General features: G+C 44.5%; 3 protein-coding genes across 3 annotated transcripts; 2 read left to right on the top strand and 1 right to left on the bottom strand.

The window, feature by feature from the left end:
* Positions 1-101: 101 nt before the first annotated feature.
* On the top strand, positions 102-4,818 carry srprb (SRP receptor subunit beta). Its single transcript, XM_056283181.1, has 7 exons — positions 102-282; positions 1,062-1,156; positions 1,240-1,317; positions 1,491-1,573; positions 1,772-1,908; positions 2,077-2,131; positions 3,846-4,818. Exons 1-7 carry the CDS (start codon positions 129-131, stop codon positions 4,054-4,056), a joined length of 813 nt encoding a protein of 270 aa, XP_056139156.1. The 5' UTR covers positions 102-128; the 3' UTR covers positions 4,057-4,818.
* A 1,397-nt stretch (positions 4,819-6,215) lies between these two features.
* wdr53 (WD repeat domain 53) lies at positions 6,216-8,882 on the bottom strand. The gene is made up of 3 exons (XM_056283180.1): positions 8,835-8,882; positions 7,847-8,341; positions 6,216-7,681 (listed from the first exon to the last, which is right to left on the bottom strand). Exons 2-3 carry the CDS (start codon positions 8,333-8,335, stop codon positions 6,968-6,970), a joined length of 1,203 nt encoding a protein of 400 aa, XP_056139155.1. The 5' UTR covers positions 8,336-8,341; positions 8,835-8,882; the 3' UTR covers positions 6,216-6,967.
* Positions 8,883-10,411: 1,529 nt separating this feature from the next.
* Positions 10,412-13,140, top strand: neu4 (sialidase 4). Its single transcript, XM_056283747.1, has 5 exons — positions 10,412-10,612; positions 11,066-11,321; positions 11,478-11,886; positions 12,103-12,532; positions 13,135-13,140. The coding sequence occupies exons 1-5, from the start codon at positions 10,412-10,414 to the stop codon at positions 13,138-13,140; spliced, it is 1,302 nt and encodes a 433-aa protein (XP_056139722.1).
* Positions 13,141-13,247: the final 107 nt, after the last annotated feature.

Raw genomic sequence — 13,247 nt, 5'->3', positions numbered from 1 at the left:
TATGAATTTGCGAGGGATAGCGCCCTCTTCTGACCAAACGAGCGCCCTGCGTGCGCGTTTCGGTGAAGCACACGTGTCCTACGCGCGCTGGTGAGGCCAGTCGGAGGTTTGAGGCGGACGGTAGAACAATGGATACCACCGTGGAGGAGAAAACAGGCGGGGAGATGGCAGGAAACCCGCTGGAGCCTTACATAGAATACCTGCGGCAGGAGCTCGAAAACCAAGATCCCGTCTACATAATCGGAGCTGTTGTCGCGTTTGCTGTTGTTCTCATCACCTTTGGTAAGAAAATGCAACACCAGCCGCGACACGCTAACGTCCAGCCTCCATCGCCTTCTAAGCCCAGCGAGCGCTAGCTAACCTTTAGCTAGGCCCGATAATTAGCCCGGCCATTTAACCGTAGGCGTTTGGCCTCGGCTCTTGACTGGCGAGCCACTTAGCAAGCCGCTCTCTCTTCGTTGTGAGAAAGCTGTCTTGAGAAAGAAACAAGTCTTAAGTAATTTGCTGTCTCGGACTGTGTGCTTCCTGGTGCTTAGTGTAAACCACTAATAAGACACGTTAGCCCCTATCTAGCGGGTCTGACCCTTTAGCCGAGCGGTTAGCGATGTCGCCTTGTGGAGCAGTACACCCCGTATCGAATCCCGCACCGGGCAAGAACATAACCGGTTACATTAGCATTACCCAGGGGAGCGTGTTCATGTTCCCTCAACCCCATTTCGTTGAATTTACCTAACCCACTTTAACCCGATGTAGCCTCAACCTCTGCCTAATCTTAACCCAACGTTTGCCTTACCCTATACTGATGGCTAACCCGCAGGGCTGAGGCAACAGAGGGCTAACCCCTTAGCGGCTAAATGCTAGCCCCCCCCCCCTTGTGTTTATTTAGTGTTGTTAGCATACCGTTACTGAAGGAGACTTAAGAACTGCCAGTTTCACAGCCTCATTGTTCTCTATAAGGTCAGTTTGTGATTCCAGATTGTTGTGGAACAGGACGGGGGGGGGGGGGGTTATACGATGCAATGGGGTTGGTGACGGTGTTTGCCGTTCTTCTCTTCCCCCAGTTTTTCTGAAGTACTTCCTCACCAGTAAGACTGTACGGAGTGCCGTACTGCTGGTCGGATTGTGCGACTCAGGAAAAACCCTCCTCTTCAGCCGGGTGAGTTGATGTCTGACTCGAAGATCTACGTTACCTCTTTAATATTGCACCCACAACTGACCCGTGTTTTCAACCCTCTGCAGCTGCTATCAGGAAAGTACAAAAGGACACAAACCTCCATCACTGACAGCAGTGCCCCATACAGAGCTAAAAACGACAGGGTATGTAGAGCATCTTAATTCATGTGATGAGTTCTGTTCATCGGAGGACCATGTTATAAGTTTTGGTTAAATTGTAACTTAGAGGTACACAAGGTTCAATAGTTAGGTAACCCATTGGTCATTATTAATGACATGGTTTTAATATTAAACTCGTGCCATTCCTCTGCTCTCAGGGTACCACCTGGACCCTGATAGATCTGCCAGGTCATGACAGTCTTCGTGCACAGTACATGGAGAAGTTCAAGTCTGCTGCCAGGTGAAGTTAATCAAATGTCATTGAACAGACAACTGTTACAGCGTGTATTTAAACCCCTGCATGTCTTTGAAGAGGTGATGTTTCCCTCAACCTGATGGAGATGTTTTTGTCTTCACAATCACATAATTTCGTACTTTCAGTTTCTCACTTTCTCCCCTCCTTTTTGCTGTCCATTTTCCCACTTTCCTGTGTCTCCAGAGCCATTGTGTTTGTGGTGGACAGTGCTCTCTTTCAGAAGGAAGTGAGAGATGTGGCCGAGTTCCTTTACTTTTTGCTGACGGACATTGTGATCTCAAGGAATGCGCCAGCGCTGTTGGTGGCATGCAACAAGCAAGGTGAAGCATCTCTCCTGCTGTTCTCAACATAACTTGCTTAACCATGTTATACACTGAAGTGGTGACATTAAAATGTCCCCCACTCCATACTCACCGATAAAATGCTCTTTTGTCATGTAGCATTATACCAATAATCATGATTGTAAAGGTGTTTTCTAATGTCTATAGATATCACCATGGCAAAATCAGCCAAACTGATTCAGCAACAGCTGGAGAAGGAACTGTGAGTAACACCTACATTCCATCTACCAGGACCACAAATGTTCAGTTATGATTAGGTTTTACCTGTTTTTATTACATTTGTTTTGTTTAAGTTCAGTAAGGATTTGCTGGGGGGGTTATCTAATATTTGCCATATTCATTTCATCAAGATCTGTTGTCATCAGCCATGTCAACGTTAAGGCATCAGTAATGAACACGTTGCATTGCGTGCATCAATGTTTTCTATCAGCAGGGGGTGTTGTGAAGTGAATATTGGGTCCACCAAAGCATACTCTCTACTTCTGTCATTACATAGCAATGCCTGAAGGCCCAAGTCTTTTGATAAGACTTCTATGGTGTTATTTTTATGCTTAAATGTGGAATTCCTTAATCAGTGTGTATTTGAACTCTGTATGAAAAGAATGCCTCCAACCGTGTCCTACACTATTATTTGAGCAATTTGCTTTTTACAGTGGTTCTCAACTCCGCACCTTGGACCACCAATACTGCTAGTTTTCTATCCTGCCAGGTAGATAATTACATTTACCTGTTAAAGATCTAAAAACTCCCTGATTACACAGCTGGAGTACATGGCAGAATAGAAACCTGCAGTACTAGTAGTCCCCAGCGACCAGAGTTGAGAAGCATAGGGTTATACCTCAGTTTGACTGTTGAGTAGCATTACTGAGCTGAGACACAAGTCACAGGTTCTTCACATCAGAAGAGACAACTCTTTCCTCCACCGCTGTCCTACTTAGAATCTTGGTGATCTCGGTAGTATCTACTGATGATCGCTTTTTTTTTTAAAGCTGAAAACAGAAGCATGAAGAGTGGTGAAAACCACCATGTTTCTGGGCACAAAGAAAAATTGACCTTTTCTTGAGGTGGGGATCAGATTACCAGCATGGTCAGCACCAGTTTTGAGAGCAAATACAGGTTTACCAGAGAGGGATGGCTGTTGGAGTAATATTTTTTTTAAGATGGTCTTTTAAACAAAGTTTGATTTTTGTCATCACTGCTCAACACATTCAGCATTTTAAAGAAACATTTCACCAAGGGTTATTGTGTATGTGCATTCACTACATGTGAGTTATGTAGTTGATTGAAGCGATAAAATCTTCATTGAATACTTAACTATATTGACAGAAAAATCGGTGTTCTGCTCAGTCTTTCCCACAGCGCCTACACGTACCAGAATGCATTGTGCATAAGCCTCTATCGTTGTCCATAAAATCCCCTACTAGCGTTATGGGACGTCAGTGTTTTAAGTAGATTAGAGTATCACAAACCCTGCTAGGCTATGGTTTTTCCATCCACCAACTGACGCCATGATACGTCACTTGGTAAACAGAAAAAAACTTTCACTGCTGCCCAAGAGATGCAGAAATGATCGGGAACAACTGCAGGTGTTACTCATATGATATTCTTGTTGCAGATAGCTAGATGTAAGGTTGAAAATCGGTGAATTTTCCCTTTTAAGGATGGTGCTATTGGTTAATAGGATCAAAGTCTCATTAAAGTTGCTCAGTACTAGAAACAAAATGGATCTGCATGCACTTCGACTCATATTGACCTCACTTTAGACTTTTTTTTTTCCGGAGGCAAAGTTTGTGGTATTTGAATTTCATACTTTTTTTGTAATTTACTACTATGCTTAGGCTAAAATGTAGTCGTATTGTAATAGTGAATTTACAGAGTTTAAAGGTGTTTTTTTTTTTTTCTTCCTGTTTTTATAGGAACACATTGAGAGTGACCCGCTCAGCAGCTTTGAGTTCTCAGGATGGATCTGTGGGTGGCAGTGTGCACTTGGGGAAGAAAGGCAAAGACTTCGAGTTTAGCCAGCTCCCCATGAAAGTCGAGTTCCTGGAGTGTAGTGCCCGCGGCAGCAAGGGTGATGAAGGGGATGCAGATATGGAGAGCCTAGAGAAGAGCCTGGCTAAGCTGTAAAATCAGCCCCTGACATTCTCGGTGCAGACTTCAGAAACAGGAAAAGTTGAACTTCTCCCGCACCTTCCAGCTCGGTAATCAAGAGGAGGTGACCACGATCGTACCTCAGTGGAGTGAATGTGGGTACCAACCAACCCTGTGTGATAGGTTTATTTGAATCATCAGACAATCCAATTTGTTTTAATTCTGTCAAAATAAAAGGACATTAAAAGGTGGAAGAATCGGGAATGCAGATATCGGTTCCTTTCTTCATCAGTGGATTTTTATGGGGAAGGCAAATGTGACTGTGACAGTAGGTTTCATTTTCCTTTTTTTAATGCATGCTCAATCCAGGTAAGGAAATCACAGAAAGGTGAATCGGTTCATCTGGACACCGTGTTTATTAAGAGAAATTTTTCATTGCTCATCTAAATGACCCAAGATACATAAACAGATGTTATAGGTCACTGAGTTAATCATACAAACAATAGGCCATAATGGCACATCCTAAGTTTCTTGCATCTATTCTTAAAGAGATACTTGCATCAAACTCCGACTTTACTGTTGTTAATCGGTGTAAGGAGTGTGGATGTGATCGATAAGACAAATTGTAGCCCTAAAATCACATTTATGGCCAGATGAGAGATATCGGCAGCCGAGTAACTGATTTCCAGTTGGCGAAAATTTGGTAACTTGCCGCGTCACGAATTACCATTAGCATAGACGGCGTGTCCATAGCGGGACGCTATAAAAGCAGAGAGACCCCCCCCCCCCCGCTTCCTTGCTAGTTCGAGTTGAAGTTGGTTTTGCTGAGACTTTATTACCGATCTTGCTAGCCGTATTGCTATCCATCCATCTACCTACCTATCCATCTATCTAGCTATCAGTTACTTGTATCATCAAACATATTATTCGGCAAGTTATAGTGCAACACCGTGGCGTAGGCCTAGCACACAATGCCTTTCAATTGCGTGGTCGCTGGATGCCCGAGCCATAGCACCTGTACCAGCTGTATCTTCGTCGCCCAGCCACACCCACACGACCACCCTGGATTTCAGTAGCCAGTAGCTATGAAATAATAAAACCACACCTAACCTTTCGGTTGTAATTCAAACCACCCGTGTTAAAAATGTGCTCAGAAACAGCATGAAGGTATCCCTTTAACCCGTTGGTAGGCAGTAATGAACATCACATTCAGAACACTGGATTTTGTGGATAAGGTGAGGGAAGTCATCATGGAGAGGGATACCTGCAGGGTGGGGACACCTGCAGTCAGTTGAGACTGAAGAAGTCACTTAGATGAGTGATGAAACGTTTCTCTCAATAAAACATTTTGTGCGGATGAACTGATTCACCTTTCTGTGATGACCGTAGGTTTCGTTGCCCAGCACATTGCTGACAAATGGCTACTCTGCTTTTAATGTAATAAACTTTATTACTGTGGACATGCACCTGAAAATGTTAAATAAGCATGAATAGCAAGTTGCTTGGACCTGAAACCTTTTCTTAAACTACACAATTCTGTTGTGCATACTGGAAAATGGTAGAGAAGATCATCCGATTATCATATATCCTGACTGAATCCTCTGCAGACCACTTTTCTCTGCATTGCGTTTGGTCATCGCTGTTTGTATTCCAACGTCAGCTGTGTGCCTTTTTTGATAGTATTTTTTTTTCAAAGAGCAGTGTTTTTGTCTGTTTGCTAAAGGACGCCCCACCATGTGTTGGGCGGGTATTGTAGAGTGAATACAGTGCATTGTCTATGAATGTATGCTTATGTGGAAGCCACGCAACAATGGGGTTTTGTTATTTTTTGTTGCCTAGCTTGTAAATAAAGTTTCCTGACATAAGCATTTTGAGTCTCAGCAAACGCACACAATCCTTATAATACAATTTCTTCATTACAGGTCACCAGAATCCTAACAGTTTAGAAATGTGAAGGCAATAGCAGTCATATTGCCAAGATGATCAGAATGATGGAGCACTCGTTTCAAAGTTACATAATGTGTAGTAGATTGAACCTGTAATGTTTAGAAGTTGGTGATGACGAACAAAATTTATGGGCTAACATTTGAGTCCCACATAACAGAGAAAAAAAACCCCTTAATGCCATAATCAAACTAGATGTTGCATAGTTTTGTAACTGGAATTTTCATACTGTGGCTTAACTTTATGTACAGGTTTCAGTAATCAGTCATTGAGAAACAATTGCTGAGCAGTAATTAAATTGCCCACCCCTTTTATTAAACTGAAGTTAGTTTTGTTGATTGTCCATAATTGTATACAAAAACATAATGGCTTCAGTGATTTATTTAGCAAACTGAACCTGGGATAGAATTTAAAATGTCCTGTAAGTGCGACACACTCGCCCTACAAACCATAAACCTTGAGTTAGTCTGCTAGTCAATTAGACCAGTGCAAAAGATGTCAATAAGTTGAATAAAACACAAATTTCATGCATAAAAATGTCTAGCTGTGAAGACCTGCTCTCCAGATCTATTGTATAGCGACTTCTTTGGCAAGGATAACAATCAGGATAGACTGTCCACAGTTAAGATCCCTCCTCTGTTGCTCTCCCTGAGGTTTCTTCCTATTTTTTCTCCCCATTAAAGGGGCTTTTTTTTAGGGAGTTGTTCCTTATTCGATGCGAGGCTCTAAGGACAGGATGTGTTGCTGTAAAGCCCCTTTAGGCAAATTTGTGATATTGGGCAATACAAATAAAATTGACTTTAAAGCGAAGGGAAAAGTGGCTCCATCACACATATGAGCCAATATTTCAGCCATCTCCAATATGCACAGAAAATAGCGCATCTCTGAAAAGTTCAATGAAAACATTTGTTTTAGAGGGACGATGAACTAGTAAAAGCAGTATTACTGTGGTCCAGCCCAAATAATAATAAAAAAAATATACATATAGCTATCCTTTCTTTCTCTAGAGTCCAGACAGAGAATAGATACTCAGACTAGAGCTCTGGTCTGCAACAACCAGACTTGGTTCCCCTTTCAGCATAGCAGGGCACACCCAGTTGACTTTGTCCCCATGGCTAAAACTGAGTCTGGGCCCTGACTTCAGCACTTCTGTGTCTACCGAAGATTGATCTGCACTGCTGCCCTCAGCCGCCCCTTTCTCCTCATCCTCCCCCTCCCTTTCAGCTGCCTCTTTCTCTGACTGGAACATAGATGTGGCATTCGCTTTACCCTTGGACCGGTGTTTGCCTTTTGCCCTGCCCTTGACCCTCCTGCGATGGTCTGCTGCAACTCGAGATTTGGCCTTCCCCTCTGGGGCCACAACTGAGTCCTGGCTGAGGTCCCAGAGGGCAACCTGACCATCATTCCCCCCAGTTGCTAGCCAGTATGGGTGAGAAAGGAAATTGATAAAGTGAGCCTGAGAGACTCCCTGGCTGTGGGCCTTGATTGCCCCCTGCTGCTCAAGTTTAGAGCCACTGCCTACCCTCATTAGATGCACCCGTCCATCCTCAGCAGCACATGCCATAACATTCCCACAACTGGCCACTGAGATGCAATGAGCCAGCGGCGGGTTGAAAAGCTGGCCAGCCCTCTGCTGGTGTTCTTCCTCTTCCTCTGCAACCTCCTGAAGGTTAAGAGTCCAAAGAGGGCGGGTCTTCTGCAGACTCCACAACATCACCTGAAAGAGTAAAAGTAGTGACAGTGGTAAAACAGATCTGAATAAGGAGAAGGATACAATATTAACAAAAAGATTTTCCTTAATAAAAAATGATAAAATCTGTTTCTTTTTCTCTTTCCTGAAAGACCACTACTCTTGCTCTCTCTCTCTCTCTCTCTTCCTCACCTGCATGTCGAGTCCAGCAGAGACCAGGTTGTTGGGCCTGTGAGGGCGGAAGGCCACTGAGGAGCATATATTAGTGTGTCTACGTAGAGTTCTGCAGACCTTTCCTCCTGGGAGCTCCAGTACCCTAACTGCCCCAGAATCATCAGCCAAGGCTAGGGCTGAGCCTGTATCGCTCAGTGCCAAAGCATTGATCTCCTCCTCCCCCACACCCTGAAACTCCTCTACAGCCCTCTTCAGGTTCCGTGGGTCAAGCACACTCACAGTCTCCCCGTGAGAGACATACAACAGGCTTGGAGCTGCGGGTGAGAAGGCTACACTTGTATTTTCCTCCTCGCTAGAGAGGGTGAGACGGCCTACAATGGATCCTCCTTGGTTCCACACTGTCACTTCTCCACCCTCACAGCCTGAGGCTAGCAGACCCTCAGGGCCCCCAGCAGCCCCCACGCAAAGTATGGCTGTGGAGTGGCCATCATGCCACTGTCGGGCCATACTAACCTTCCAAAAAAAAATCAAAAGCTGAGTTATTTGTGCACAATCCTGATAAGTTACACTTTCAACTTACAACTGAGACTGTACTAATGAGGGCAGAAGACGCCAGTTTGTCTATGTCGTTCAAAGCGACGCATGTTGTTATAAGTATCGTTATATGTTGTTATAAGTATTCTTTAACACAGAACATTTTGCAAATTTTTCCCCAAATGAAAGAATGGAAAATAAATAACAAAAGCTTGGATTTCAGATCGCTATTTATCAGTGGCGACTGAACGTTAGCCGAACAATATTTTGAGACTCGGTCACATTGCTGAGCGCAAGCAGCCGTCCAACAGCTGTAAAGCTAAGGGGGGTGCCTCGAGGCACTTCAATTAACTAAACCCATCCGCATAGATAAGAACTAAATAAAACAGAACATGAATGTTCACGCTACATACAACATCCATAACCTCCCTGTAATATTCATGCAATCTTCACTACCGAGAAACCCGGTTACCTTAGCTAGAGCCGTGAGATATCAAGCAAGCTGCCATGTGAGACCGAGTCGCGGGTTGATTACGTCACACGTAGCTGTCAAACAAGACACGCACTTTAAGGCGCGTCCAAAAAAGTGTGTGTGAGAGAGAGAAAAAAACACTACAGCGAAGCCGCTGCTATATTTTCTGTTTTGTTAATTTATTCTGGAAAGCGTATTCGTGAATTAATACAACACACTAAGTTTTATGTGTATTATAATTGGAGTCGTTGACTCTCAGAGACCGGCTGAGTGTACTGTGCTTCTCCACCAATGTAGGACAAACCATATTATGCAAAGCAGGAAGAACAAGTCTACTGAGAATAGAGGACACAGTGTATGAAACGGCCGCTCAATTAATAGCACCAGAAACATGCCTGGGAGAGCATAGACCCCCTCTACCCCACTCCAACCCACCCTTGAAAATGAGGGTTGTACAATTGTTGCTGTGCGCTGATTCATCCAAAGCTGCGGATCTGATGAGTGTGTTTCATTTCTGGGTCAGTGAACAACATGCCATACTGCCACTTTGAATAGGAGACAGAGAGAACAAACCATAGCTGACACACACACACACACACACACACACACACACACACACACACACACACACACACACACACACACACAGTGTATTCAGTCGCTGACACATAAGGTTCTCAGAAAGCTCTATTCGCATGCACAATCAAAAGACTTGCCTGTAAGTACTCTGGAGAAATGCATCAACTTTTTACATTCATGACCTGGTTGTTAGTTGTTGTTTTTTTCCCCTCCTCTTCGTCAGGTGAATATTTTGAGTTGTATCGCAAGAGATGTAATTGTAAGTGATGAAGCTGCAAGCAGGACAGTGTTAAGCTGTCAGCAGACAGCGTGACAGTTTGAGGCCCTTTCAGGGTAAGTTAGAGTAAACTAAGCTTACTGGTGTGCATCCTATGTGTATATTTAGACAATGTATTTCATTTGAAAGTGTTTTGAGACTTAAATCTTCTGCACTTCGTGAGCAGATCCAAATTACACAAAATCTGCTTTGAGTGGATATTGGATTTTTAGACAGTCCACCATTAAAAGGACACGTTTCCATTGTCATTGCTTAAAGCAGCTTGAGGTTTGTATTCTCTTTGTTATCACCCTCCCAACCCAGTGTTTTCCCTTTTCCACCATACCCAGAGGGACATATGATCAGCAGAACAGATATGTATTACAGTAAGTATTACTTACCGGATTACGTTGTGTGTTCTTAACGGTGGCTGTAGTCCAGACACCAACCAAAATTTACATTAGTGACATGTGGATAATATTTTTTCACATCTATTATCACTTCAAATGTTGACTGAGATCCAATTAAAAATAGCTACTCATGTTTTTTTTGGGTTTTTTTGTGTGTTTTTTCACCAGTTATTGACCTACTGGTTCAGAAGTGGCTGCTGTGAGCATTTGGAACTATCCTGATTTACATATCTATGTATGCATGCACACGCACGCACGCACGCACGCACACACACACACACACACACACACACACACACACACACACACACACACACACACACACACACACAATGAGATCGCCATACTTCCCAGCAAGGTCGGTATTGTTCCATAAGGAGGCCAATGGAGTGACATACCGAGTTCCAGCTCTCCTCTACGTCCCCCGCTCCAGTTCTTTTTTGGCCTTTTGTGAGGAGAGACTCAGCCCCTCAGACTCTCAGGCTCACCTGCTGGTCATGAGGAGAGGCACTTTCTACAGGAACTATGTTGAGGTCAGTCAGTGCCACCCACTTCCTCATACCCAGGTCTTGCAGGGAATAACTAAGAGCTTTCTTTTTAATAGCTCATGGTGGAACAATATTATCTTCGTCCAGCGATGATGCTGTTGTCTTCAAAATTTTAGCAAAAACTAAAAAAAAAAAATGTCAGCTTTTTGCTAGAATGAGTATGCACCTTTCACAATATATTTTCTGCACACCCTCCAAAAACACATTTTTTCCAGACTCCTTTAAGCCCTTACAGCACACTTAACATTTGCAAATAGCTTTAAATATGAAAAATAAGTTTATAGTTTTCAGATGATTGTGAATAATAGCGTCACAACAACACAAGCAAACAACATTCAATAAGAACTGAGACGTGACCTGTTTTCTTACCCATCTCAATTTCCCTTTTCGTTTATCGTCCTTTCTCTGATCCCTCCTGTCTCTTGGTTTGCTATTTAGTGGGAAGACATGCGTGTTGTGGGCACTGCTTTTCTGGCAGGCCACCGGTCCATGAACCCGTGCCCGGTGTATGACGAGTTCACGGGGACGCTCTTCTTGTTTTTCATCGCCGTTCTGGGCCACACCTCTGAATCCTACCAGCTGGTGACGGGGAAAAATGTAACACGCCTCTGCTACGTCTCCAGCACTGACAATGGGGACACCTGGGGTCCAGTCACCGACCTTACCAAGCAGGTCATAGGTGACACGATTAAAGGTAAGGGAAGGGCATCGATATGCTCAAGTTTACTACGATGCTCATTGCTATCACCCTATTTATCCAACCTTACAGGCTGTTTATAGTGGCACCATCACATCTTTATTATTATACTTGCATGCCCCAACAACCACAACCTCTTCTCCACCCTTACAGACTGGGCCACCTTTGCCCTGGGCCCCGGCCACGGAATCCAGCTGAAGTCAGGGCGTCTACTGATTCCAGCCTATGCCTACCACATTGATTGTAAACAGTGCTTTGGCCAGTTAAGCCAGACCACCCCACGCGCCTTCTGTTTCCATAGCGACACCCACGGGCGTACCTGGCGGTTTGGAGAGGCGGTGCCCGGGCCCGAAAGCGTGGAGTGCCAGATGGTGTCGGTGGATGAAGAAGATGGGACCAATGTGTTGTACTGTAATGCCCGAAGCCCTCTGGGCTGCCGGGTCCAAGCCCTCAGTCTGGACGATGGAGCAGTGTTTCAGGAAGGACAACTGGTGCAGCGGCTTGTGGAGCCTCGAAACGGTTGCCACGGAAGTATCGTCGGATTTCCTGCCCCTATACATCTATGCCATCCTGACAACCATCATTTTTCCTGCCCCCTCCACCTTGCTCACACCAAGCACTGGACATCTTTCATGAAACAGCCGAGCCGCTCCACACCAACCACTGCGCATAACACAACTGCTAACAACATAACGCCTATTGTTTCTCACACTAGTTCGAGAACCGCCAAAATCACTGCCAACTCCAGCTGCAGTAACTCCATCCAAGATTCCTCTACTGCTTCAAACATTAACACCACCACCCCTACCATTACTACAACCCCTGCACAGTCACCTTCCTTAGCTACCACCCACCTATCGCCCAACCGCAGCAACCCTCAAAACTTCCTTACTCCCACTTGGGTGGTATACTCTCACCCAACATGGCCCAACTCACGCAAGGACCTTGGGGTTTTCCTCAGCCTGTTCCCCCGTGACCCAGACAGCTGGTCCGGGCCCTGGGTGATCTACGAGGGTCCTAGCGCCTACTCCGACTTAGCATATATGGAGTTATCATCCTCGCCCGGCGCCCCGCCCGCTGTTGCCTTCGCCTGCCTGTTTGAATGTGGCACCAGGACAGCCTATGATGAAATTTCCTTCAGCATTTTCACCCTCTATGAGCTTATTGATAACCTCCCCCAGAGCATGCCGTTCAGAAAGGACAATCAGGTCAGTAAAAGCTGTCAGAAGTGTAACACACACACTCAGGTGGACAACATACTTCCGACAGGCCAGAGTTGTCGCAGTAGAAACGATAAGCCAGATTCAACACGTCCCAGAGAGCAATGTCACTGGAGAGAGCGAGAGAGGCACAAGCTAAGAGGGCTGTGCTCCGTATCGTGACCGCAACCTCCAGTGTTAGCGGGTCATTGCAGAACAGAAACTGTCTCATATCCTACTCCCATCATGGTTATCTTTTCAACTCCATCCATGCTTCATCAAATATACAAGATGATCAAGGTGATGTCAGTATGGCAGCAGTGAATTTACGAGGGCATTTAGAAATGCCTTGTTAGTTGAAAAATACATGCACAGTAAAAAGACATTGCACGGTGTCCTCTCCACTATGAAATGTGACCGTTATCATCAGTAGTCCAGCATTTGATGTTTTTAATGCATCATTCTTAGGACTCGACTGCAGCTCTCCTTGTTAAACATGATAGAATTATTCCACCGATATGTTGAATGACTTTTATGAATGAAATATTAAGAAACCGTCAGCAAATCCTGTTTCTGGCTGTTTTCTTGTTTTGTTTTTGTGCGTCTTACAGAGTTGATTGACAAATGCTTAGCAAAATACCAGTGCTGTTTTAGGAATATTATTGCATGAAAACCTATGGAGCCAAATTTTGTTGGTGTCTTCAAAGGACATATATTATAGAAG

This window comes from Lampris incognitus, chromosome 7 (genome assembly GCF_029633865.1).
Source record: "Lampris incognitus isolate fLamInc1 chromosome 7, fLamInc1.hap2, whole genome shotgun sequence".
Classification (NCBI taxonomy): Eukaryota; Metazoa; Chordata; class Actinopteri; order Lampriformes; family Lampridae; genus Lampris; species Lampris incognitus.
This window is presented reverse-complemented; position numbering and strand designations above follow the sequence as displayed.

What these genes read in the sequence shown, in the direction of transcription:
- srprb (XM_056283181.1), top strand. Translation starts at nt 129, where the DNA reads ATGGATACCACCGTGGAGGAGAAAACAGGCGGGGAGATGGCAGGAAAC. An exon ending in AAACCCTCCTCTTCAGCCGG is followed by an intron (nt 1,157 to 1,239) that starts GTGAGTTGATGT and finishes AACCCTCTGCAG; the next exon opens with CTGCTATCAGGAAAGTACAA. An exon ending in AAGTTCAAGTCTGCTGCCAG is followed by an intron (nt 1,574 to 1,771) that starts GTGAAGTTAATC and finishes CTGTGTCTCCAG; the next exon opens with AGCCATTGTGTTTGTGGTGG.
- wdr53 (XM_056283180.1), bottom strand. Translation starts at nt 8,335, where the DNA reads ATGGCCCGACAGTGGCATGATGGCCACTCCACAGCCATACTTTGCGTG. An exon ending in CTGCTGGACTCGACATGCAG is followed by an intron (nt 7,682 to 7,846) that starts GTGAGGAAGAGA and finishes TTACTCTTTCAG; the next exon opens with GTGATGTTGTGGAGTCTGCA.
- neu4 (XM_056283747.1), top strand. Translation starts at nt 10,412, where the DNA reads ATGAGATCGCCATACTTCCCAGCAAGGTCGGTATTGTTCCATAAGGAG. An exon ending in TCTACAGGAACTATGTTGAG is followed by an intron (nt 10,613 to 11,065) that starts GTCAGTCAGTGC and finishes TTTGCTATTTAG; the next exon opens with TGGGAAGACATGCGTGTTGT. An exon ending in CATAGGTGACACGATTAAAG is followed by an intron (nt 11,322 to 11,477) that starts GTAAGGGAAGGG and finishes CCACCCTTACAG; the next exon opens with ACTGGGCCACCTTTGCCCTG.